At 42.7% G+C, this 27,438-nt stretch overlaps 1 protein-coding gene across 4 annotated transcripts in view; it reads right to left on the reverse strand.

Annotated features, from left to right (window-relative positions):
- Positions 1-27,438, reverse strand: part of TJP2 (tight junction protein 2) — a 74,869-nt gene that overhangs the window by 46,057 nt on the left and 1,374 nt on the right. The window contains exons 1-2 of one of the 4 annotated variants that reach the window (XM_044445775.1): positions 4,729-4,780; positions 4,173-4,249 (exon numbers count right to left, since the gene is read on the reverse strand). In XM_044445775.1, coding sequence (XP_044301710.1) covers positions 4,173-4,235 — 63 coding nt within the window. In that variant the 5' untranslated portion in view covers positions 4,236-4,249; positions 4,729-4,780. Of the gene's footprint in view, positions 1-4,172; positions 4,554-4,728; positions 4,809-10,993; positions 11,115-27,438 lie in introns of those variants that run through there. The other 3 variants (XM_044445777.1, XM_044445776.1, XM_044445774.1) reach the window with 3 other exon arrangements.

Genomic DNA, 27,438 nt, shown 5'->3' on the forward strand with positions numbered 1-27,438 from the left:
CTAGAATCAGCTGGCGCAGCTCAGAGTTCAAGTGACATCACTAGCTGGCCACTCCATAGGTTCTGCACGGTTCTTGCCACTCAGTAACATTGCTAGGAAGGCAGCTGTTTTGACCTGCCTATTTATGCAGGCTTCCATTGAAGCTCTAAACTAGGTTGGGGGTAGTGGTGCAGCTCAGTGGCAGAGCACATGCTTCACATGCAAAAGCTCCTGGGTTCAGTCTCCAGGTAGGAGGGGCAGGAAGGACTCCTGACAGTGTCCCTCCAGTCAATGAGAATAAAGGGCTGGATGGACCAGTGGTTGGATTTACTGGCATTATTTGCACAACATGACAGTCCATGGAGGGTGCTGCACATGAGGCACACGCAGCTGCCCTTCTGAATTTGCCACCCTCTCTCAGGCTTTGTCACCTTCTTCCAACTCAACAAGGGTTAAACAACCCTTGTGCAGCCCATTAAAGAGTTTGTATAAAGATTATTTCTGTGAAGATAATGTATTTGTTTAACCCTTGGAAAACCCATACATGCCAGGTTTGCTCAACACAAGTGGACTCTACATATGAACTTCAGTGCCTGCATACATTTATCCATTTATTTTAAATTTTATATTCTGCCTTTTACAGTGTCTCAGGGCAGCATAAGATAGATAAAAAAGCAGCATCAGATTTTATGTCTCCGGTTCTTTTTTTTACTGTATCTTACTTCATTAACACACACTTCCCTAAAATGCAGCCATCTCAGGAAAAGAAAGAAAAGGGATTTTGAAATCTGACTTCTTGCTCCAGTTCATTGGCAGCTAAAAATATAGCCATGGTATGGAGCACAGGGAAAGTATTAGCATATGGGAAACAAGTTGTGACCATGCATCTGTTTCAACAGATGTAAGGCCAGGTTTTCAGGTGTTACCTCCAGCCAAATGCCTTTTTAGCATGCAGAATATGAAAACTATAAGAATGCAAACAAATATTGTTCTTAGGGGAGCAGGGAAAGGGTGAAAAGCAGTTGAAAGTTCATTTCTGTTGTCAAATTATAATGTTTTATCCACCTGACATGGTTTATTAAACAACACTTTCCAGACTATCTTGTGACTGCTGTCATCAAGAGACTTTGTTTAACTAGTCTCACAGTGGATAGTCCAGTCTTATGTTTGGAGTTGAAGGACGGCTGGCAAGTGTAGCCACTGCTCAACATGAGTTACTGGAAAAGAATAATAAAGAACATTCTAAATTCATTTTGGCCTACAGAAAACAGGGGAGAGGAAGCAGGAAGAAGGACATTCTGTACCAAGTATATGCATGTCCTCAGAAAAGGGAAAGAACGCAGTTATACCATCTCCATTAAAAACACAACATGTGCATACCGGATTTCTCATTTCTAATGGAAGAAGCCCACAATTCCTTCTCAGGACCATCTACTCCAACATAAAAGCTTCATAAGATTCCCATAAAAGAAACAAAGTATCATTTTCCAGTGAAGTAGAACTTCAACTCATGATGAGGTACCCTGAGAAGCAAAAATCCAAAATCTCATAAAAAGTTAGTGACCAGCTTGGGAATTGAACAGGAGGCCCTTTATGCCAGCCCTTTGAACATAGCTCACTATATAACTGTTGAGTCAGTTTTTTTAAAATATAGTGCTGAATATACATATACAGGCAGCACTGTCCAAACATGACTCTCTAACAGCAGGGCCAATGCCAGGTCTGGGATTTCAACACGACCTTCATGCTTCTCCCAAGATAATGAAGACAGTCATGGATGATGGAGCCACACTGCTAGGTGCGTCCCTGCTCAGCACTAGAGGACGCCTCTCAGCTGTCCCCAACACGTACACTTGCCAGACCAGGGGGAATGCAGAGTGTCTCTCAGCCCAAAGCTCAGAAGTTGAACAGTGACCGCCGAAGCTGCCTCCATCTTTATTCCCTCGTAATGTCTCTGGGGCCCAACATACGCTACACATGTCTTTTGGGGTAATACACACTGGAATACAAGCAAGAAGTCTGTTCGAAAAATGTATAAGGGTCTATATTGCCACATTGTACACACCTTACACACTTTCTTTTGACTGAAAAGTGCTGGACACCAAACAAGCCAGAAGGTAAATACTGAGTCAGCATTAGAGATGAGAACCATGAGCAATTTATGGACAAAGCTAAAGCTTTTTCTAAGAAGGACAGGTCATCAAATAATACTTTTATTGTGGCTTTCTTTGCGACGCCTAGAAAGTCAGTAGCAGTAAATTACCTGTGCTGCATCCACCACATTCACAGAAAAGGCTAAAATGGTCCCAGTATTGCCACATATTCCTCAGATCTACATTTTATTGAGAGAAGGCATATGTAATTGTCACTAATTCAGAATAGTAAACTACTTTTTTAAAAAATGAGTACTTGATAGTACTCATTTCCGACAACTATTATCTAATGAGGGGATCCAACACACAGCCCCACAAGCTGCATGCAGCCCCTGAGGCCTGGTTCTGTGGCCCTTTTGCACCATAAAACCTGGTCTGCAGCTCCTAAACAAAATCACTCAAAGTTGGAGATTTTTTTTCTTGTTCAACTAGATTAATACAGTACTATTATTCTATTCCAGTTTTCCACAATGTGGGGACTTGTAGATGCTTTGGGCCACAACTGCCAGCATTCCTGACCACAGGCTATGCTGGCTGGGATGGATGGCAGCTGATGTCCAAAAACATGGAAGATACCCATTTGGGGAAGGCTGTTCTGCATTACATTTACTGAGGGCATTTATTTATTTTGCTGCTTCACTGCCCAACAGCCAACACTTTTCGGGTAGTTTACATTTCCTAAACAGGATTACAGTACAGTAAAAATACCATAAAGTTTTTCCAAAATACAAAATCTAAAAGTTAGGGCAATATCTAATAAAGAATAGACCTGCCAAAACACCTGACCTAGGTGCCCTTATCGGGTTATTAAATCATGTCATTGTACACCTCAGCACAGAGGCCTGTCTTAATCTGGAGCTGAGCAGGAACCAGGCTGGCCTCAGTGGGAAGATCATTCTCCAGTTGGGGAAGCAACACCCCTGGAAAGGCTCTCACCTACATCATCTCCCTCAAAGCCTCCCTCAGAAGTGGCACTCAGAGGAAGGCCTCAGACGTTGTTCATACTATTGGAGCAGACTGCAGCTGCAAAACACGTTCCATCAAGTATAAACGTCTCAAGATTAAAAGCAGCACCTTGAGTTGGCAGTATGCAGCAGGCAATGCAAGCAGCCCACAATTTGACTTAAATGTCCAAACCTTTTGCTGGCTAAGCAGACTGCCATATTTTGCACAAGCTGCAGTTTTTGAGCAGTCTTCAAGGGCAGCCCTATATAACATGAATTACTGAAAGCTAATTTAAAGATACTTAGAGCACATATTACTAAAATGAGACATCCTGATGGTGCTAGAAAATAATCTCTGCCACACCCAGGTATATTCCTCCTCACAACATTTCAGTATGATTCAGTTTGTGGTATGTTGCAAAACAAACACTGGGGTTCAAATGCTCTCAGAGTTAAGATCACAGGGTGTGTGTCTCTTCCTCCTCATTAACTCCCCTTTAACATATCTTAGTATGAAGGGGGCAATATTGGTTAACCCCATATATGCTATCCTGACCCCCCTCTCAAAAGTGCTTGATATATATGTGCGAGTGTGTGTGAGAGAGAGAGAGGGGATGGAGGGGGAGAGGGAAGAGAGAGCAAGAGATGGCTTGGGAAAAACAAGAAATTATCTACAGATATGGTCTACACAGATCTGTACATTATGGAAACCGATACAGAATAAGTCTCAAAAACTATTTTCCATTCACCAACTTCCCCCAAAAGTATAGCACTCCCCACTAACTAGTATGAGGGAAAGTGTCCTTCATTATATCCGTAAAGTTATAAAAGCAGAGTCATGTATTTTACTCCAGTAACAGCGGCGGGAATTTTCACCGAGCAAAGAATACATACACTAGAATTGTATGTACAGCCCACACAGTCCAGTGCAGCAAGCCCCATCTATTGCGAACCGTCCCGACCTCCAGGGTTACAAATGCTTACAATTCCAGCTAAAGGCTATTTTGAACTCTTTGCGCTGTTGGAAGGGATAAGAGATGGAGAAGAAATCGCGGTTGGGAAGGGCAGAAAGGCTTCTTAAAAAGTAACTACTTACCCCAAACCAAGATGAGAGCAGTGGGCCAGAATGCAGCAAGCGATCGCCTCCTCTCACCGGCATCTTGGAGGCTGCCCCTTGAGGGGAACGGTTGGAAAAAAGAACTTCAAAAGTCTCCCTCCCCTGCCCTCGATTCTCACCAGCGCTCGGGGTGTGGGGAGGGAGAAGCAGGCGACTGGCTACCCTCTAGCTCCTCTTCAGCACCTGAAAGTCAGAAAGACGCCTCCCTACAGGGCAGACTCCCCGGAGGTCCCCCCTGCACTTCCTCGCAGCCCTTCCCCATCGCTCCCAACCGGATCGCCCCACGAGCCACCATGCAAGAGCACCGAAGCGCTTCCTTCGCCCAGCGCTACTCCGAAGCAACACTCTAATACGCCGCTACCATTTGAAGTCAAGGGAGGATAAGGCTCCGCATTACCCGTGCATCTCATGCATTTTAACAGCTCGGCATTCCAAGAAATGAATGAAAGAAAGCTGGGCAGAAGCGAGGAGCAAAGAAGCAGACGAAAGGAAACAGAGCAGACAGAGAAGACGGGTGACGGCGGTTCGTACAGACCTGCTCCCTCCCCCCTTCGGATCCAATTGGTGCGTTCCCAGTGGAAGCCTGCGCGGCTCCCATTGCAACATTGCTTCTTCCCTCCGGGAAGTTGAGAGGTGGACGCCAGCCGGGAATTAATTGTTCGCTTTGCGCCTCACATGACGCGCGGGAGGAATTGCTCCAGCCACTCAGTGGCTTCGGCTCGCACAAGTCTTCCCCCTCCTCTGCACACAGGGAGACTCGTTCCCAGAGGGCGGCGGTGAGAGGAGGGAGCTGAAGGAAGTTTGGCGAAGGAACGAAGCCTGCTGCGCCGAAGAGATACTGGCCATCGCAGAGCCAGAGAAAGCGCTACATGGCATTTCAGGCCAGCAAAGGAAACTGTTGAGCAACGTGTATTCCAACTACGGTGGTTTTTAAGTTGGATTTCCTGCTGCTGGAAGCGAGGGGGAAATGGCTTCGACTGCAATCCCGTGCGCAATTTATGCATAAATACGCTCCATTGCTGACCCCGGGGGGGGGGGGGTGAGGGAGAACTTTCTGCCAGGTAGTGCTTTAAGGGCGAGCAATGCCATGAATGCTTAGGCAGAAAAGGGCCCTATAAAACCCAGCATTTGGCCCGTGAGTGCAAAAGCCCCACAAATTTGGCAGTTTTAAACAATTTACGTAGCCAATGGAACTGTTGGAACCGCAGCATTTCGGATTCTCTGCCTGTTTTTGCATCCTTCTAACAAAGGCCTACCCTCATGTTTGAAAGTAAAAGATGGGAAAAGCTAAGTTACCCAACAGGCAGGGCAGAGGCAATTGGCCCCACCCTGCTAGTCAGAGCAGTATTTTGTTTCGGTGTTTCATATTGATGCTTCAACTTCTGACAGTTTTCCTCAATCTGATGCTCACCAGACTACAAGTTCCATTAGCTCCAATAGCATGATTGATTTGGAGGTTGGGAGTTTTCACCGAAGCATTTTATCTTCGTGTTCAGATTCTTTAAAATGTTCACACACACACACACACACAATATTTTAAAACAATATCACCACAACTGTACATTTTTCTGATCTCAGCTTGAGTCATCACCGAGGAAGGAAAATAGAGGTTTTTGCAATTGCATTTTCTCTGCCTCCCTTTTTGCAATGGGCATATTTCCTGTCCTAGCAATATCTTGCGTTTCAGACCTGGATCACCACAGAACTGAAGGACATGCAATACAACAACACAGTCGGGCAATAAAATGATATATTTAGCAACTATCTTATTCATGTCTTCTAATCCACACCCTTGCATCTTTTCCTCCTAAAAACAAAGTAATGTTTCTCCCAGAAAAGGAAATAAATTACCTCAGTTATTCTTTCCTTTGCTGTCTTTTATGTTCTCATACTATTACTGTAAGAATACCAGCTTTCTTCCAAACACGAAAATGTTCTCATTCTACCACACTGAAGTCCATTCGATACTCTAATTAGATACTCTACAATATTAGGAACACTTTTATGACATGGTAATGTGTCCACACAAAGTTTTTTTTAATGTTTGATAACTGATAACTCATGTTTATCAGTACATTTCTGAACCAGGCACACCATACACACCAAGGTTTTGTGTGGTTTCTTCACCAGTTTCTTGCTGGTGACTTCACACAAAGGGAGCAGCCAGGTGCCAGCCTCAGCATCAATTCATCATGACTGTCCTCATTATATCAAAAACAGAGACACTTTTGTTTTGCTTTCCCCCCTGCCTCACACTCCCCTCCCCATAGTTTCTTACTAATTTTAACACAAGTGGACAATATGATGCTGTGGAGACTACGGAAACAATTTTTGGAGAGCTAAGTTTTTAATTCTTTTCAGTGGTGCCACTAGGTAATTTTAGACCCAGGGCTTTAGCTGGACATGTTATTTTAGTTTTGAAGCAGAAACATTTCCTCCTCTCAACACTGATTCCATGACTTTTGGCTGCTTCAACATGATGGTAATATTATGGCAAAAAACCTTGTTTATTAACCCCAAAAAGAAGAGAAATAGGAGTTTGTTCAGCTTTGTATTTTAAACTAATGTACATAATTGCAGCACCATACTTACAGAAATAAAATGAGAGTTTAGATCTGACACTAAACACATTTCAGTGGTAGTGAGCAGCATTTGTTGTAGAAAATAATTAGATACTTTAAAAATCTTGGCTCAACTTCAATGTCATGCAAATGGACATTGCACACAACAAGACCTTCTTGCCTTCCCTACAGGTCCCAGCACACCCTGAAATCTGCTTTGTAGGGTCTGCCAACACTCCAAAGCTGGTTTAGACTGCAGGGGTGGGGTGCAGGAAAAACCCTTTACCAGCAGGCTCTGTTCCACTGGCAGAAGGACATGATTAGATCAAAGCCAAGCCAATGGAATGAGCTTCTGAAAGCCACATGCATGTCCAGCCAGCTGGCCCTGACTGGAAAAAGAAATAAGGGCACTGTGGCAAATAATGTCATTCCTGGTTGGCTTGGCAGCTCCATGCCATTCCAGATATTGATGCAGGCCTGTTTGCCACTGACACTGCCTGGATGGTCACTGTAGTAGGAGGCATTGCAGCTAGACATGGAGCCCTTGATCTTACACCTGAAGTCCAGTGCTAGTTCCATGACTGCATCCTTCATGAGAACCTGAAGCAATCCCAGATCATTCTGATCTTTCCTGTTTTTCATAGATATAAAAAGCCCCGGAGTGTGTGATGAGTGTGCATATTGCCATGCCAATAAAAGAGTCTCTGGAACTGTCTGGAGGCCTTTTCCAGGCAGTAGTCTTCCACATCCACGGCAATGAAAACCCAGTCAGAAGGTGTGGGATAGCCACTTGAAAGAAGCAGGTGGCATCTTCTGTCCACCCAGAGCCATCCACATGGCCTGTGTCATGCCCACTGCCCCACCCAGAACACACGTGGCTGCCATGCAGCCCACCTCATGGTGAAATGGAAAAAGGCAGGGCAAGCAACTGCTCAAACAGTTCTGTCCTGGAAGTACTGCAAATTGCTTCAAGAATGCAATAACCTCCTTAGCTTCCAAGATCCCACTGCATTTCTCCAGGATTCCTGCTCTATTTGTCTGTTTGGCCAGCCCCACAGAAGCATTTTAGGACCCTCTACAGTAGTTGAAGCCACAGCTATAGCTTCAGCATCTCCTCTCACCCACATCTGACACCTTCCAGATGATGAGGGCACCTGTGCAGCCAGCAAAGCCATTCCTGTGGTGGGGCTGGATGATGGAAGCTGTTGTACAATGCACCTGGAGGGCACCAGACTGGGAAGGGTAAGTTACAGCTACCAAAATTATAGTCTCTCGCCTGAGAGGTGCAAATGGGGCTGATTTCTACCTTATCCCAACCATGCCACTGCCTACTTCCCAATGGCTGGAGGTCAGGGAAGGCAAGAACAGGAAAAGAGGCTAAATGGACAAATAATGATCCGTGTGAGGAACTGCAGATTTCTTTTGTCAGAACCCTGACCATGAGCAAGTCTGACTCCTACAGAGTTCAGATTTGTCATTGTTGCACTCAGTGCACCATTACAACAGGGGTGGACTTCCTGGCTGTTGGTCTTACTTCTGTCTCATGACAGCTGAAATGGCTTAGCATCCATGTAACCAAGTATCAAATCAGGGCATCCCCAGTTTGACTCTTGACTCAGCCATGAACTCAGCCAGGTGGCATTGGCCAAGTGTTCATCTGATTCCAAACCATGTCTTGCTGTTGCATCTGAATAGCTCCAGCTGTTGATTCCAGAATTAATTCCCATATTAACCAGAGTTTGAAATCAAGGTTTGCAAACCTTGGTTTAGAGGGCCTCTGTCTGGCATTAACAATGGTCAGCAATAGTTTAGCCTTGCAAGGGGAAGGGGTTTAATGTTCAAAATGCTGGCACCCAGTCTACAAACCACAGTTTGTAGGGAGTAAACATGACATCTGTCATAGAGTTTGGATATACATTCATTGAAATCACCCCAAGAGCACAAATCTATTTCAAGGGGGGGGGGGGGGTTTGCTTACTTGGTACAACTAATTTGCTATACTTTTTTCACAGCTCGTCATGTATGCACAATTAGTTTCTTCAACGTTCAATAAGCTCCTTGGCATCTTGTCACTTAGAGTCACGCTTCTGTGGTATCCAGTAATCAGGCTTTTTCTTTTCAGGTGATGAGCAAAATTGACAGAATTTTTCCAGTGGTTCAGGGCTTGTGAAAAGACCTACCACCTGATAACCTTGATGCACTTGGCAAGCCCTTTCAAATATGCTGTTGAGGAGACAGGGTCAGACACCAAGGGAAAACATTCCAGAAATCTTCATGGAAAACATCAAGTGTATGTCATATCTCAGAGATGCTCAGGACGGGCACTTTTCTTACCTAGGGTCTGTGTTTCTCAAAGACCACCTGCTCCCCTTTCTTTTTCCCCATTCCCAATCCTTATACCCATTTACAGCATATCTACTCAGATACATGTCCTACGAAGGCCAATGTGACTTACTAATGAGTAAATATTTATTTAACTACAACCAATACGTCTCTGTTTTACTTTACATCCTGGCTACAGTTCTCAAGGCAATACTATTCCCTGATCCTTCCACAGCACTATTTTCTTACTCTTTTTTGCTCTTCCCGCCCCAATCTCCTTAGTTACCTGTTTATTTATATATTCCAAGCTTCCCCACCCCATCACCTCTTCTCCACCCTCTACAGTTCACAGCCCAACAACAATCCATAGGTTCCCTTCATCAGTTGTTCATGCTTAAGAATGGCTGGATCCAAGATACATTTCCATAACAATGCATGGCAATCCATACTGCTCCATAATGAACTGTGGACTATCATGTTGTGTGAACCTAGACACTGTGCCACACTGTAGCAATAACAGTTGCAGTGCTGCATGTGCGGGGGGGGGGGGTGGAGGCAGTTTTTACCTAAATTAATCTTTCTCTACCTGGCTCTTACCAGATTTGTTTGACTACATTCCCATCATCCCCTTGCCACCATGACCATTGACCATGGTGTGGTCAAGGATATAGGTGACAGCAGTCCCAAGATATCCGACAGGCACTGGGTTGGGGAAGGCTGACCTAAACAGCGATGTTAAAAACTGCTCCAGAGCGCCTTTTCCCCAAGACTTTCAGAGACAGACCTACTTCGTATTTTTTTCAGCTAGGGAAAATAAATCTATTAGAGAACAGCGAGCAACACTATTACATAATGGCCCCAACCTTTTGTAACATGTGGCCCAAGGAGATGTATCTCAGCAGGATCATCCACCCGCTGTTGGAACCAGATTGACACTAGGTCAGTGGTGGCGAACCTGTGGCACGTGTGCTGCAGCGGGCACACAGTGCTCTCTCTGTCAGCATGCGAGTCAAGTCGCTCCAGCAGCTGAGCATTGGATAACAGCACACAGAGGGGGCATGTGCATGCTTGGAAAGGAGTAGTGGCACCAGGCGATTACATCATGAGCTGCGACTCATTAGCCGCAACTCATCCAAGCTTTCGCATGGCCGGTCAGTGCACTGCCATAGATATGCATGCTTGGACAGGCTGTGAGTTTTAATACATTCATTATTATTAACACAAGATTTTAGCTTTGAGTTTTGCGTATCAGCATGCATACAACAGCAAAGATCACATTAATTGTGCAAAAGCACACCAAACACAAACTTTTACCATTCTATAAAAAGCTGTTTGTATCATTGAAAGCTCTGTTATTGTGTTTTTCTTTTAAAACAAAAGATGTTAATGTATGAGTTGCTTTCTCTAAACTAAAACCTCAGTATTGAGGTTTTATTGCAGTGTTGGCACTTTGTGATAAATAGGTGGGTTTTGGGTTGCAGTTTGGGCATGTGGTCTCTAAAAGGTTTGCCATCACTGCACTAGACCAACTGAGCTGGGAGCAGTGGATCTTCCCACCCTGAGATTCCTGCAGAAGCCCCCTGAAAATGTTACACAGAGAATCAAGAGAAGCTGCTTGAATGGGTTGTGCTGAGATGTGGCACAGAAGAAGGTTCCTCAAATAGTTGGTGGAGAGAAGTTCTTTAACGGGTTCGCTTCAGCATAGCTGTATATAAAGGGTGCTGTGCTAAAGTAAAGTTTATCAACTCCGTTACGCAACATCCTGGATTTTCATGACTACTGTTTATACGACTGTGACCTCCCTGGAACAAGTTAAGTTCTGCAACTAGTTGGAATATAAACATTAGAGTAGATTTGCTGCAGCAAATGTTTTGGGCTGCTGACCAAAACTAACCTTATTGATGTGTTAACATGTACCTGGTGAGGAAGGCCTCGCTTCAGTACTCTCAGTCTATTTCCTGGGATGTGTCTTGGGCTTGAGCTACAGCTGTGCTCCCAGTCCCACTCACAAGGAGATGGTGGTATCGTCGTCTGTTCCCTAAAATAATAACGATAATGATGAAAACCTGACAAGGTAATCCAATGCAATTAATTTAGTTTAGGCTAAGCCTGTGACACTAGAAAGGAAAACAGCTTGGTCTAAATTGTAACTGCCATATGCAATCAACAGTTCTGTTTAGCAAATGAGACAGAACAAGTTCCTAATTTGACAGAAACTCTGTAAGTTCTCTCACTCTCTCACTGTGCTTAGCATTATACATAGTACTTAAAATGTATATAAATAAGAATGGATTGTGGATCTGTTAAAACTAAATCACATATTTTGAGCTATCAGTGCAACATATTCACAGGCACACTGTGAAACAGTGTACTCCTTTTTGTCTTTAGAAAGGTTCTGGGACAGAGGTAATAGCAAATGCGTTCTGGCAAGGAGCATGAGGCATGGTGAAGAAATGAGTGCTCAAAAATTTTACACTCATTTATCTGGCCACTGAAGGAAGGTGTCTTGAATCCACATGCGTTTTTATGTGAATTTACCTTAGAAACCATCAATGTCTATCATATTTAGCAGTAGGGTAGCCATTATTGCATTGCCAAAAAGAGGGGGAAAAGATAAAAGGCATCAAATGAGGACACAGATTTGCATTAAATGCATATATGCCACTATATGTATAGATGTACATTATGAAAGAATACAATACAATTTAAATACATCTTGCCATTGAGAGAAGACAGTCTGCTGGGCTGCTCAAGCGCCTTCCTGCCAGGCACAAACTGCTCAGGGGCACTCTCAGGTCCCCTGCCCACCCTTCTTAAGATTATCTTTCTCTTTAAACTGGACTTCAAATAGAGGACCCTCTTCCATCATGTAGGACACTTGTCCACCTAATTTGGAAAACAATCAGGAATAACAAGCACATCTACTGAAGTGTGGCGAGGAAAATGCACTTTGTGTAAGGTGGGACTGAGGTACTACTACTAATTCACTTGCTCTAGCAGTGGATTCTGTACTTGAAAACAGGTTCCAGGAATGGCTCTCTCTCAAAATTCTGTCACGCTGCTGCCCTGGGCCTTCTGTTTAAGGCAGCCTGTTTGTCTGTCTCTACAGGAATTAAATCTTATCTTCTTCATGTTGGAATAAGCAACCATCATAAAATAAGCCCACTTTGTGGAGGGAAAAGTAACTGTCTGAAAAGCCACTAAATGGTTAATGCATGCAGAGTTGTTGGTGCCGGTTTTGGTTTCCCTTTTGCCTAATTACTCTCCCTGTTTGAGGTGCAACCAGAAGATGCCTGTTAATATTAAGTAAAGGTCCGATTTAAACAGGTGCTGTCTTTCTCAAGTGTGGCCAGGCAAAACTTACTCTGCAATACTTCATAGATATAGGTCACACGTAATGATCTTGCAGGCAATTCCAAACCCACTGACCCATTCCCCTCAGCCACCTAGCTGGGTCAGTCCCCATGGCTGGTAGGTACTTTCCTTGGAGTCTAGACAGATGTCATTTAATTCCAACCCTTAATTATTCCAAAGTGCCTGCCATGCTTAGCAGCCTCTCTCTGGAGCTTTCTTTGTCCTCCCACTCCTTGCATGTACTGCCCTTAAAAGAATAAAATGCCTTTTAGTGCAACTATTCAAATCAAGGGTTGAGTATGGACTGTTGTTGAAATGTGGATTCTCATTATCATGCTTCTTCATAACTAGCAAAACCATAATAAAACAGAATTGTGCAAAATCTGTAACATTGCCATTTTGGCTCAATTTCCAAATCTAGGGTGCAGAATCCAACTTCTCTTTGAATTTAGGTTGTCTCAGCACATAATTTTAATCTTCTTTTAGTACAGAATATACATATACCCACCAGCTCACTGTCTTCTCCTTAAAATACAATGGCTATGTAGACGCAGCAGAATAAGCATTGGTGTAGCTGTAGGTGAAACAGATTCATATCTCCAGCTAGACCACTTCTTTCCTGGGGGACATTAACAAGATTATGGGCAAGGAACCACATACATTGAATCTTGAGAAAGAAGTGAAAAAAGCAACCACATGCAATGAAGAGTCTGAGAAACAGTTATTATAAATTGTGTCTCCTCCCAGAACCTAGAAGGATTGTTACCATTCATTGCTCCAGTGACACTTCTCCCATGGTACGTTTAATACCTGGGTGTGTCCATAAAACCAGCCTTCTCTCACACAAAGTAGGTGTAGGCATTCCAGGTCTTGCTTCTGGCACAGTCAATAGTTCCCATGGTAGGCGCATTTCGGCACCCCTGTGAACTTATCATTCCTCCAGTCTGTTCTTGAGAGGTTCTGCTTTCAGAATAGCTGAAAATCAACACAACTAGCACTAGTGCCAAAAATGTCAGAAGGAAGTTACAGAGGGAGGGCAAAATCCACTGGTGGACAAATCAGATGCTTGTGGACCTGGTGTGTGAGGACCAACTCTGCTCTGTTTTCCACAGAGTCCACTTAGACAGGTGGTCAACCCAGAAATGACTACCCCAGAAGCCAACCCAAAGCGGGTTCACATGTTGTCTGGAAACATGCTCAAACCACTGTTTGATTTCAGCCAGCATGACAAGCCGCTCTGAAAGAAACATGACTCACAAGGCACCATGACTTCTTGTATTCTGTGAACTCAGTCACAGCCTTGAATGGCGGCCAATCAAGGGATTTTCTAGTCATGCATTGCAGCTGTTTATGGTAACCCTGCATCTCACTCCTGAGCCATAACAAAAAAACAACATGAAACAAAACTATGATTTTAAAGATGGTAAACCAAGGGTGGTCAACCTGCAACCTTCACTTGTTGTTGAACTTCAGTTCCCATCAGCCCCGGCAGCAGCATCAACAGTTGAGGATGATGGGAACTGAAGTCCAACATGTCCTGCTGTTGGTTGTCCTCCTTGGTGTAACCACAGGCTACAAATTTTAAAATTATGATTATTACATTGCACTTATAGCCCACCTTTCTTCCTCTTGCAAGGCACCCAAGGCAGCATACTAGGGTCTCCTTCTCATCATTTTATGCTCACAACAACCACCTATGAGGTAGGTTAGGATGAAAGCACATGACTGGCGCAAGTAACTCAGTGAGCTCCATGGCTGAGTGGGAACTAGAACTCGCATCTCCCAAGTCCCAGTCCAACACTCTAACCCATGGGTCCTCAAACTATGGCCCGTGGGCCGGATCCGGCCCTCCATGCCCATTTATTCAGCCCACCTCAGAGATTTTGGACTCACTGTGCCCACACCCATGCCCACCTTGCCCTGTGCGCGCCTGCCACCGCCTGGCCGCACATGTGGGGAGACAGCAGCTTGCTCGCGCGGTGATCGGTTTGGACTCGCTCGGAGAAAACGATCTCCAAGCAAGCAAGCAAGCAAGCCGCTGCCTCACCGTGCACACCCGCCTCGCACGCCCTGCCCCTGCCCCGTCCCTCACTGGCCCGCGTGCGCCGCTGGCACCGCCTTGCTGGCCCGTGCCCACCACTGGCACCTTTCAACTGGCCCCCTTGCTCTAACCACTACACGGGCTCTCTTCTTTAGTTTCAATTGTATAGCACCTAGCATAGTAGGCATTTAATAAAAATGGCCAGGATCCAAATCAATACACACAATGTTCCACATGCATGTAGGAGCTTTTCAAGTATCCATGCAAGAAGCAACATGTTACATCCCATCGGATGTTCCCTCAAAACTGATGCCTTCCTGGAGCAGCCCTACCTGAGGCCATGAGAGGCGGCCACATAAGGAACAAAGATCAGTGTGTAGGTGTGCGCGCACACACACACACACGGGAGGGGGAGAGTCTCTTAGATACAGAGAATTGTTTTTTATAAATGCACAGACCTTGTTGGATTTAGCACTACGCAATTAAAAAAAACAAGTTACTTGCATCTCAATTGATCACTTATTTGGCACCACAGCTTAGTAAGTCAATTTTTTTCTTGTTCCATTTGTATCATGAAGGTTTGCTTTAATTTAATAATTTATTTCTTACATTTATAGCCTGCCTTTCCTCCAAGAAGCTCAATGCAGCATGTATTACTCCTCTCCCAAATTTATCCTCACAACAACCTTATGAAGTAGGTTATGTTGCAAGGAAGTGAAGAGCCTCAAGTCACTCAGTCAGCTTCAAGACTGAGTGGGGACTTGAACCCAGATCTCCCTGATTCCAGTCCAACACTCTCATCACTACACTTACTTAAGTTTGATTTGTGCTAAGACAAAAAGACAGCACAACCAATGAATCATGTTAACCCTTCAATCTTTCTCTGGAGAAACAGAAATGCAGAATTTCTTAAAAAGAACTGCTAAGTAAATGAACAGTTTGGTCACCCTGGTGGTCAGGCCAGGACAATTAATGCTGAATTCAAGACATTTGAACGTCATGTTCCATGTTCTGTTGGCAGACCAGTACACCTTTTCCAGTTGACACTGACATGCTTCAACAGTGCAATGACACCTAAACTGCACATACAGAATATATACACATGTGAGGATTTTGCCCCTTTAAAAATACATGTAAGTGAATACTAGGAAAGAAGTGGGATCTGTTTGTAAATGGACAAACTGTTTGTTTACCAAGAAGAAAATCTGTTATTTTTCTAGCATAATAATTAAAAGTGTGTCCTAAATATAGGGAGCATGAAATGTAATCAAGAGGCAATCCATCACATTCCGAATCAGTGTTGCCATCGGTCCAAGTCTGCATTCACTCATCCACTAAATTCTTCTCTCGAAACTGCACGTAAGCTTGAATGCCATCATTTACAATGCCTCCAAGTTATTCCAGCAACCCATATACCACCTAACACATCCAGCTTCCACCATTTCACAGATTAATCATTTTCTTCCTTTTGCAGATAAGGTAGGAGGCTATCTCACACTCTTTTTCAGAGTAAATATTTGTCTTCGTAATTACTCATTTACTCAACAAGTAACTTACCCTGGGTGCTGCCAAAGGTTTGCATGTCGGACCACAGGTAGCAGTTCTCTCTTGTTCAGGGGAGTGATCCCAATTGCAGCTTCAAGAATGGTTATGTACTTCTTGTACTTCATCCTGACTTTTTCAATGCACCGCTGAACCAACTTACAACCTGTGTTCGGCAGCTGCGACATCAGAAGTCATCTTGCCCCAAAACTCTGACTGAACTATAGCACTGTTTGCAAAATAGGTGGCACACATTTGCAAGCTAAAGTTATAAAAATAACTTTTGGGAAAGGAGTAAAAAAAAATTCCTAACAGATTCCCCTGAAACGTCATTGTTACATAATGCCAGTAGTCTTTGAATAAAACACTAATGAAAATGAATCAAGAGACAATCATGGTTCTAAGCCTGGCCTGATAATGTACACTCTCCAATTTGCTAATCCTCAGCTAAATCTCCAAGGCTTATAATCTTCCAAGTACTAATGGAGTAGCAGGTGACTTGTCTCTCAAATCAAATCAAGGGCTGCTGAAGATTTGTTGACTAAACTTTAGACTGTGTTCAACACTCCAAAATAAAATGCATCCTTTTTACACAATTTTTATGAAACAAATTGACAGTACTGTATCCTTGTCAGAGGAGAGGGTGAGGGAGATGAAGCAATGTATAACTTGCATTTATTAAAACAAAACACAGAGTTAGCAGATGCTGAACAATTAGAAGGGACGTTGCACAAAATTAAGCAATAGCTGCATTCTTTTACAGTGGGCTTGTAAACAGATTATATGGATGCACAGATGAGAATTATCTGTGGTTAAGCAAAGCAGGAAAATCAATATAATTCTATTTTAATTATTGTTTGCTATTACGCTGATATTTTGCAAGTTACCCAAGGAGGCTGCATGATCTTCCTCCTCTAAATTTAATTTTCACAACAGCCCTGTGAGGTATGTTAGGCTGAAAGTCAGTGACTGGTCCAAAATCATCCAGTGAGCTCCCCACCCAAATGCAGACTAGAATCCAGGTCTCCCCAGTCCCAGTCAAACAAACACTTTTACCCTACACCACTCTGACACCTTTGGGTAAAGAGCTGTTATTTTCTCCCCTTATCCCCATTTTGGTTAATTACATAGGTAAACAAATAGGCTACTAAGCTTTCTGAGGACAAATAAGCTATTCGTCCACATAATTTTCTGTGAACTAGCAGCATGATTTTGACTTGATGTGAAATAAATAAAATAAATTCTACTTGATTGCGAAATAATGTACATTACACAATCAAGGTTCAAAAAAAGGGGAATGCCAGACAGGTTTATGTTAGGTGGTTTCTGGGTGAATTTACAAAACCAACATTAATTTTTGAGGTTTCTTCAGACTAAAATCCTCATTAGTAATCTGCAATGTCTCTCCTAATCATAATTATGGGATTAGGGTGCTGGGTAACTTTTGCCAGATAGCATTTTTCACAATTCCTCAGACAGACAAAAGGGGTGATGCACCAGTGGCCTTTTTCACCAACAGTTTCATTGCTCAAGTTTAAAAAAAAGGATTCAATAAAGCTCAGGTCAAAACAAAATGTGACAGTTCTTCAGTTTAAGAAGAGGCTGATAAAACAAAGATGAAGCACATTCAAATTCCTAGATTTATCACCAGATTTGAGCATGACATGAACACCATTTACAAGTGTCTACATGCTGAGCAAGAGGAATGGTTTTTACTACATGCACAAACACCACTTTTAAATACCTGTGCAAAATATTTCAAGACATTCAGAAAAGATAAGGATGCTGAAAAAGGCAGTAAAGGTACATGTACATAATCCTGGTCTCCTACCTAATTGGCATTACTAAGAAGCAATTGACAGTGATGTTAATTCTTTTGTTCTTACATGTTCATCTTGTCTTTTCTCCAAGAAACTCAAAATGGCAGACATGGTTCTTCCCTCACACACTTTATCTTCAGGTAAGCAGGTCTGAGAAAGAGTGATTGGCCTAAGAGTTTCATGATTTAGTTGGAATTTGAAGCAAGGAAGCCTCCCCACTTGTGGTTTCATACTCTAACAAAGCCTTCTTGATATGTCAGACTCCTGTTAATCCCAGCTGGCTGTTGGAGGAAGCCAGTATGTTCCTTCTCCTATCTATTTCGCTACTACTCTAACAGTTATCATTCATTCATTTCATCTCCAGCTAGAGCTATCCCTTCAGTCCCATAAAAAGCCTACAGTTCAGAAACATGTAATATTTATAGTAGAGTTTGGTAGGCAAGGTAGGCTTGTGAGAGCCTTGATTTTGTTACAACCCCAAATTCTAGAATAATTCTGAGCCCAGGAGTGCCAGCACTGAATGGCGAGCACAATCTTCCCAGTCAGCGCAAGTTCTCTTCCCATCTGCAGTATATCTCAGGGTTGTGGGAGGGGCAGGATGTTGCTGATATTTTTAAGCAACTGGGAGTCAGAAAACCTTGCCAAATCTGCCAGTAGATTCTGATCTATCTCCTGCCCACAAGGGATCCACAACACTGGCAAATGAAAGACACAATAACCATGTTTCATTCAAAGTTTCTCTCCTGGATGCTTCTTAAATTATTAAAGACACTACTTTGCATCCTATGAGCCTCCAAATGGACTTTGCATACAATTAACAGGTATTTGTTGATAAAGGTATAAATTACAAATGCATTACAAAAAAGGCATTTACACCATTCACTTTCCAAACAAAGGCTACTTTCCACAGGAGATTAGTTTAGATGACACAATAATCCACACTCAGAGACTGGAACTGAGTGACTGAATTGTTGTGTCATATGAATCCAGACCAATTCCTGACGGGTGGCTTGTTTGAAGGCAACCAGCCATCTTGGCAACCTATGGCTTTTTGTAGAGGTTGGTATAACCATGACGAATCATTGAGTTATCTGAACACAAGCAACCAATCCCCCTGTTGACACCAGAAATCAGCTAGGGGCTCACTTGGCAAGAGCAGCAGAAACCCTTTCCCACTGCAGCTGGCAGGATGGTCCCTGCCACAACTGTGGGCTGTTTTTGGCTTACTGGGGCTCCCCCCACCCACATTACCCTTCCTTCATTTATATGGCTGCATATATCCCTGTCATAGACCACCCACTGCCTCATCAAAATCCTTGCTTAAGAAAAAGGAGGTGGGATGCACTGTTATACTTTCCCAAGCACCTACGGTCTCAGGAACATTACAAAATATGCACCATCCTGCAAAGTTCCAGGATAAAACAGAAGTGCAAGATCTAATTGCAAGGGGGATGTAAATCACGCACACACACCTTTTCATAAGCAAAGATCTCTCATGCTTTTGCTTTCTCTTGACAATTTGCCTTTGAACTATTTGGAGCCCCCTGCGAGCAATGTCCAGAGTTGGTACCTGTTGCCCCTTGGAAGCAGGTATCCACCTGCACCCAGATATTGCTGCAGCCATGGATTCCTGCAGTTATGCAAGTGGCAGCTTTTTTTCTTTTTAAAGGAACAAACTTAAATTAAAAAGTGTTTTGCCAGCTGCTGACACCCCTCCAAGATGCTGTTGGCACTTTGTCGGAGCAGGCACTGGCTGTCAAAATGGGAGTCATGAAAGCTTGCTGCCATGCAGGCTTTTGCAGTCTCAGGGGAAAAAGAGGATGAAGTAAACAAAAGCCACAGAGAGCCAACAATTGCTTAAGATTGAGACGAGTCAGTGTTCCCTGGGACACCCGCAGGAGCGCTGAGGGGGAAAGAGCATGTCAACAGTCTCTAGTGAGTCCAATCATCAGTCTGGTGCACTGTGGGTAGACTGGCCAACAATTGAGTGTAATTTGCCACACCCAGCAGATACTCCTGGAATAAGCTATGAGGCAATTTCTTACCCATGACCACTGGAAGAGAATGCTGAGTGTACACTCATTTTATTGTTCTGTGCTCTTTGTACAAGCATCAGGTACATCAATGCTCTCTATTAAAAAGCCTCAGTTCTGGATAAACACATTATTCATGAATCTATGGCTTTGCTAAAACTAGGCAGACTTGTTTTGCAATGGTCTTTATTAGTTTCCTTACAAATAACGTCATGACTTGCAAACAAGCATTATAAAGTACAATCAGCAACAGGAATTAAAAATGGCAAAAATGGCAAATGTTGTGACATGTAAATGTAGACAGTGTGGGCTATCCTTGAACCACAGATTAATGTTGAAACATGGGTTATTGCGTTGTATGAAACCAGGCATGCTGAAAAACAACTCATGAAGTCACCCCACGGTTTCTTGTTGAGTTGTAAACTCTGGGTTGTTTGCATTTAATAAATTGTGGTTTGTTAGTGTGGCTGGACTTGGGCAACATGACAATCCACATTTTAACAACAATCCACACTCAGTCCCTGTATATGGATTATTACTAGCAGGACAGAAACCACAGAATAAGTAAATACATAAGCCAAAAGGAGCCTGCAACCATTGCTACCCTTTCTTAGAGCAATTATTTCAAAGTCAGGAAATAATTTGGATTTGTATACTTTAATGTGTATCATTCTTACACAGGGGAGAGTTTGGATTGAGTGAGCATCATACACCCACCCTATAAGAGATTAGACAAACCACACATCCTATTTTACATCTATTTGAATGGCTGCCCACAAGTATAATTTGCCTTAAAGATAAAGAACCATAAGTGGAGAGCAGCAGGAGCTTGGAGGTGCCCATCAGAGTGAGCACCTGGGCAGCAGACCGAGCAGGACCACAGGTCACCTGGCCACACCCTTCCCTACCACAGTATTACCATTTAAATGACAGGAGCAATTCCTATATAAATACATATACATTAGCATGTGACATGCAAAGCAATGTCTTCTTTTTTAGGGATTCATCTTGTCTTTTAGGGCCATTTATAACTAGCTTACCCTAGAATAATCTCTGGTGTTGCTCAGGGTATGTAGACATGGCACCAGGATGATCACGCAGACAGCCATTTTTATACTTGCCTAGACTGGAATGGGACCAGGCATGGAGACAGAGGTGGGCAAGCAGGCAAAGACATATATAAAAGGAGCCTTGATGAGAATTGAGACCTATGTGAATTCCCACATGGATTAAAATTCATCTGTGCTATCTACACATTATTTTGTAACAAACAGATAATAATAAACACACCCATGTGCATGCATAATCCCTAGCAAAGAGAAAAAACTCTGCATGACCTGTTGTTTGTGAATTTGGGTTATCGTGTTGTCTGAACCTTACCAGAATAACAAACCATGGTGAACAGTTCGTAGTTCATATCACAACAACAAACCACAGATTCTCTTCATCACTCATTCATGACTAACAAGCCATAGCTTGTTAACACAGCTGGGTTCAGACAGCACAATTAACCCAAGTTCAACAACAGTCCATATTTCACTGACCACCAATATTCAACCATACTGGGCATTGTCATATTTTCCGAACCCAACCACTGTGTTCATGGCAAGCAGGGAGGGACATGAGTCCAAAGAGTTCTGCCAGACCTCACCACATGCAGAAGATGCATACCTGGACCCTGAGTAGCATACCAGGCCCCACTTCTGCTTAAATGTATCTTACATATAAAGTGTTGCAGGAAAACGTTTCACAAGTTATTAAATGCCCTTCTTCTCAGTTAATATATCACCACTTGCTTTTACCAAAAAAGGAGAAAGAATGACTAGCTTCTCAGCATCATCAATAGAAGGGCTGAGGATTATACTTTTTAAAACCTCTAGGTATGAATCCTCATGTAATTTATGGAGATTATGTTGTGGATTTAAAAGTGGGCGAAAAGGGGACGAATATGTTGATGTTTAACTATAAATATGCATTTCTAAATTGCTGTTTTATTTTGCATTCCTGTCTGTGAACAAAACAGCCTGTACAGTTCAGAGTTTGATCAACTATGGCTTACTTGAATATAATCCCATGTACTAGCATGTAATCCCATTTATCTTACTAAATTTACTCCTTGTCCTACGGGTACCTCTGGCATCAGTGCTGCTTGGTCCCTCTTGCCCTTTGCTGGTTGTGTTCTCTAACTGACATGATAAAAGACTACATTTTGCTAGTATAAAGAGGGAACAGATGGTTCAGCAAGAAGGGACGGTGGAAGCATTTCATAAACTGAGTAGCTAAAGCAAGCATTTATGCTTTGGAATACGTGTATACTGTATATACTGGCATTTAAGGCAACTCATATATAAGATGAAGTCAATATTTTGGACTGTTTTTCTGGTGTTTTTCATATGTCAGGTGTATAAGATGACCCCCAATTTTTGGTTCTCCATTTTCAGTTTCGCTGAGCATCTTACAGGCCAGTACAAACGGTAAGCCATCAAAAACAATCTTTCAACCAGAACAGTGTTCCCAATTAATTGGGCAGCAGATGTTTAAAAGTCACTATTTTTAATGCAAGTGCCACATGTGTGTGGCAGCAGGGGTGGGTGGCTGGGTGCTGAACTCAGGACTGGGTGTGCGACTGTGTTCACAGCCACATGCAAGGTTTGCAACATGACACAGAAGAGAAACTACATTAAGGGAAATATTTCACCTGGTGTATAAAACAACCAGCTGATGTTTGCTATGCTGTTTTCAGTTTCAAATGTTGTCTTATACACTGGTATATACAGTAGATAAATAGGTACATGCTAAGTCAAAGTAGTTGAGCTTATCCCACTTAACCTGATATTCTCCTTCTGAAATTATGTTTACCTTTAACCCTAAACTAGTTTGGCAAAACCCACATTCATCTCAAGCTCATGTGCTCCCCTCTTACTACTCTTTTTTCAAAATGCTTGTGTGAGTTCTGCAGTATGTGCTTCTGTTAACTTTCCACAGCTTTTCCTTAGGTCTAAATCCAGGCAAGCTATGGTTTCTTTTAATCACAGCTCATCCTAACAAGGCAATTTTGAACCATGGCTAATAATTCTAACTTACTCAGATAATCACACTAATCACTCCTCTGAGTTGGGCATAATGATAAACCACAGGCTGAAAACAGAAACAATTGTTTCCCATCTCCTCTTCAACAAGAACATTAAAATATGGTTTAGTATTACTAGCAAGCCAAATGAATGAGAAAAGTCTTAAGATCAGCTCATGAAAAATCATGAAACAGATTTTAAAGTGTATTGCAGGTATCAGTATGCACTCAATCCATCCATTTATTTATTGCACCGGGGAGGTGCTTGCTATGCGTGGGCACTGGGGCAAGGTGCCAGAACACACGTGAGCTGTCTGTAGCTTTGATGGAAGTTCAAGTTCAGAGAGTGAAGATGAAATTGCTGTGGAATCTCAGCAAGCTCCAGCATCAGACCAAGGTCAGGGAACATCTGGAGAGCAAGGAGGGGAGTTGTTAGTCCAGGCCAATGGGGATGATGGCCGACTGACCCATGGAAACAGAGAGGCAGCACAAGACCTGGAGGTGGAGTTGACAACCAAGGCTGCATCCAGCCCAAATACCCTTTATGAGGCAGAATACTTTGAATGTTTTTTTTTTTTCCTTGGTCCAAGCGTAGTTACACCATAGATAAAAGGTAGAAATGCACAAGAAGATCAACCTAGTGGACCTCTCTTTCTATAATAATTTTGCTGCTACCTTAAGTTCTATGCCAAACCTTGTAGTCTTTGCAAATTTATTTTATTTAATCCTAATAGCATATCCTCAGGAGTTACTTTTTGCTGCCGTTGAAAGGGATTGCCTAAGAAATATTACAAGATGTAATTCTCTTGAAATGCTACATTTATTACTTAGAAAAATAAGCTCAGGGAAGATCAATTATGTGAGCTGAACAAAACCCATCCTCAAAACAGAACTAAGGTGTAACACCGTGTACATGATTTAATCTTCCTATTTTATGTCAATTTTAACAGTTGAGGTGACAGCTCCAAGTTGTTGTTTTTTTTTTAAATCACACCTTAAGAAAAGGAAATGTTCACAATAATCTTCTGTCAGGATCCCTTTGGCCCAGTTACTTATTCAATGTATCTTAAAGCTGAAAGTTCAACAAAGTTCAGCGCATTTGGGGATTACATGCAAAAGCTGTACATAATTATCCAATATGTATGGTAGGAATGCCAAAGTTGTTACATTTAGTCTTGCTTCAACTAATCTTGAAACTTCCTGTCAGAACAGAACAGATTCAGGGCAAGAAAAGAATAAAGAAAAGTGTCCTTGAACACTGCCTTGTCCATTGTTTCTGCAAAGACACTGTTTCTGACAGTTTGTAGAAACAGATCTGCTATAGTTGCAATAGAATTGCCCATCTTATTTTTGTTGCTGTTTTGTAGCACCATCACAGCAAATAATGTAGACACCAACTATGTACTACTTTTCTCAGGGTATAATAAAAATGAACACACCCTTCAAGAAAAATTTAAGATTTTTCCCCTGTTACAAACAGGAATGTCTGGCTTGTTATGTTCTAGTTCAGGGTTCTTCATCCCCTCCCTAAGCAAAGGCATTACTCTGCTCCCAGTAACAATGCACAAACTATTACTTGCAGAGCTTTCCCAAACTTGGCACCCTCCAATATGCATACTGGTCATTTTGGGAGTTGTAGTCCACATATCAAGGGCACTAGATCAGAGAGGCTACGTTAAAGCAGTCTGCTAGCATACGTGAAACCTCTGCAGAGCTATACATGTGTACATCCTCCCAAGACACACAAAGATGGAAAGCAGAAATCCTGGATTACTGAAGTTGGCAACTTCAAAGGGCACAAACCCTGCCCTCATGTCCATCCACCCCCTGTGGAGGGCTGACAATATTTTAGAAACTGTCTAGCAATCTCAGGGTTATACAGGAATTTGAATTAGATCTCTTGGATTGACAGAATAGCTTCAGGGTCAAATTGGACATGATAAATGCATGTTTTTTTGTTGTTGAAAGCAGCTGCCAGAAGATGCCCAGTTTGAACTGAGGGGCAGCAGTGGAGAGTAGGGACAGAATTTACACCATGGGTCCTCAAACTATGGCCCACGGGTTGGATTTGGCCCACCATGCCCATTTATCCGGCTCACCTCAGAGGTTTTGGACTCCCCGCGTCTGCCCCTGCTGCCGCCGCCGCCATTGTCTGTCTCACCAGGCACATGCGCGCTCGCCGCCACCTCGCCGCATGTGCTCGCACAGAAATCATTCTGGGCTTGCTTGGAGAAAACGATCTCCGAGTGAGCAAGCTGCCGCCACACTGCACACACGGCAAGGTGGCGGCTTGCTCACTTGGAGATCGTTTTGGACTTGCTCGGACATCTCCTCACTGCACGCACCTACCCCTGCCTTGCCGCGCACACCCACAGGCACCCCCGCCTCTCCGGCCCATGCCCGCTGCCACCACCTTTCAACTTGCCCCCCGTTGAAAAAGTTTGAGGACCCCTGATTTAAACCTTTCTCCCTTGCCACATCCCCATTCTAAATTACTTTCTGTGCGAGAGCAGCACGAGAGGAAAGAGTCAGAGTAAGAAAAAAAAGAGGCATTCAACATGGGCTAGGCTATCTTCATTCCCGCTTTCCTCAATCTGCAGGTATCAATTTGCTACAACTGCAGGAGAATTGCCTGGGGATGCTACTGTCTCTAGAAGAAGAAATGTACAGCCACAGCATAGATGTACAGTTGCCTGGCTATTAAGTTGTGCCAAGGGGGCTTTTCTCTGTGTTCCATGCTGACAGCTGCACATTACGTGGAGACACAAGTAAGGGTCTCCTTGGGTGTGGCATGATCCTTGTGGAATGTCCCTGCTCTCTGATCTTTAGTTAGCATCAATGCTGGCTTCTTTTCGATGCCAAATGAAGGCCTGGCTATTTATCCAAGTTCTGGGGTCTTATTTATCATAGCTTGGTTCTAACTGACCATTGCTTATTTTATCTACTGGATATATTTGTTTAGTCATATCCTGCTTTGAGATCCACTGAATTGAGTTGGGTTAAAATATGTTAAGGAATAAACAGTAAAATATACAGCTAACATCAACTCTGGCATGCACATGTATGTATGATTTATATTCTGTTGCTCCAGAGCCTTTAAATCCTAAGGAACATTCATTGAACATTTGGAAGAACTTCCCAATGGTATGTGCTGTTGAACTATGGAACTGATGACTTCAGAAGGTGGTGAGGCCTATTTGTTGGAGGTTTTCAATAACAGGCTGGATAGCCATCTATTTATTTAAGTTCCCTTCATAAACTTCCCAGGGTGGGTTAAAACGATATGTGAACAACCAACTGCAAAATACAAAAAGTAAACTTTTACTAAAACCAATCAGTAGCAAAGATAATGAATGATCAGGGGTACAGTGGAATTCTTGGAGCACCAAGAATTGAAACTAGATGATCTCTGAGGTATCTTCCAGTTTTATCACCCTATGTTTTGTTTCATATCTAGGTTGAATCTCATTTCAATTATCTAAGCTACTAGGAATCACCCTTGTCCAAGAACACTGCAGTCTCCACTGGTCTCATTGACTTCTCTGTCCCTTTAGCTGAGGCACTTCTATCATTAATGCACTAGAATCCTCAGATTTTTGGACTACAAAACTCATCCCAAATAGATAATGGTCAATGACGTTGGAAATTGTTTCCTAAAATATCTGGAAGGCCCAAGGTTGAGGAAGGCTGCAACTACAAGCTAAAGTGTGCAATAATTAAGGTACATGTGTGGGGCTTTATTATGGATGAAACCACTTTGTTGCATTTGAACTGTTCAAATGCAACAAAATACATTTGCATTACTTATATTGAGAATGCTACTGCTACTAGTGTAGGCTGCTCTAGGAAAGTCAAAGAGGCAGATATAAAACTTTAAAATGCAAATAAATAAACTGCAGTGTAGTTAAACTGGCAAGGCAATTAAAGATAAAGGGGAAAGGAAATGCCATCTTAAAAGCTGCAAATATTTATACTGGATGTTCATAATGGATTTTTCTGAGCACAAAAGGAGATTGACTATTGGAACAAAACTTCCTGTGCTACCCTGCCTGCTATATTTTAGTGTTTAACTTCCCTCTTAAATGTTTTCATTTTGCTGGTGTAGAAGCAATGTGGGAAAAGATTAAAAGACAAAGTCAACAATGTGCCAACTTTTAATAAAAGCTATTTTTAAAAATACATTGAAGTCATAGTCTGATAATTTATAAGAAATACAAGGAAGGGTCCTCTTAAATTCCATCAGACCCTTTCATTTCTATAGCAATATGACTTCCAGTAGTCTGTATCCTTACTGATGTCACTTTAAAAGCATGGCTGGAATTAAAGTATTATTATTATTATTATTATTATTATTATTTTATCTAGTCTACATCTCTGCATGATAGCAAAGGTTCCCATGGTTTTTCTCTGCCTTCAACCCTAAGCCTTCTCATTAAAAGATGACAACATATCCTGATTCACCAAAATACCATGTCATCCCGCCTACAGAGTATCATCAGCTT

The sequence above is a fragment of the Varanus komodoensis genome, unplaced genomic scaffold (genome assembly GCF_004798865.1).
Source record: "Varanus komodoensis strain SLA01 unplaced genomic scaffold, ASM479886v1 scaffold5, whole genome shotgun sequence".
Lineage (NCBI taxonomy): Eukaryota > Metazoa > Chordata > Lepidosauria > Squamata > Varanidae > Varanus > Varanus komodoensis.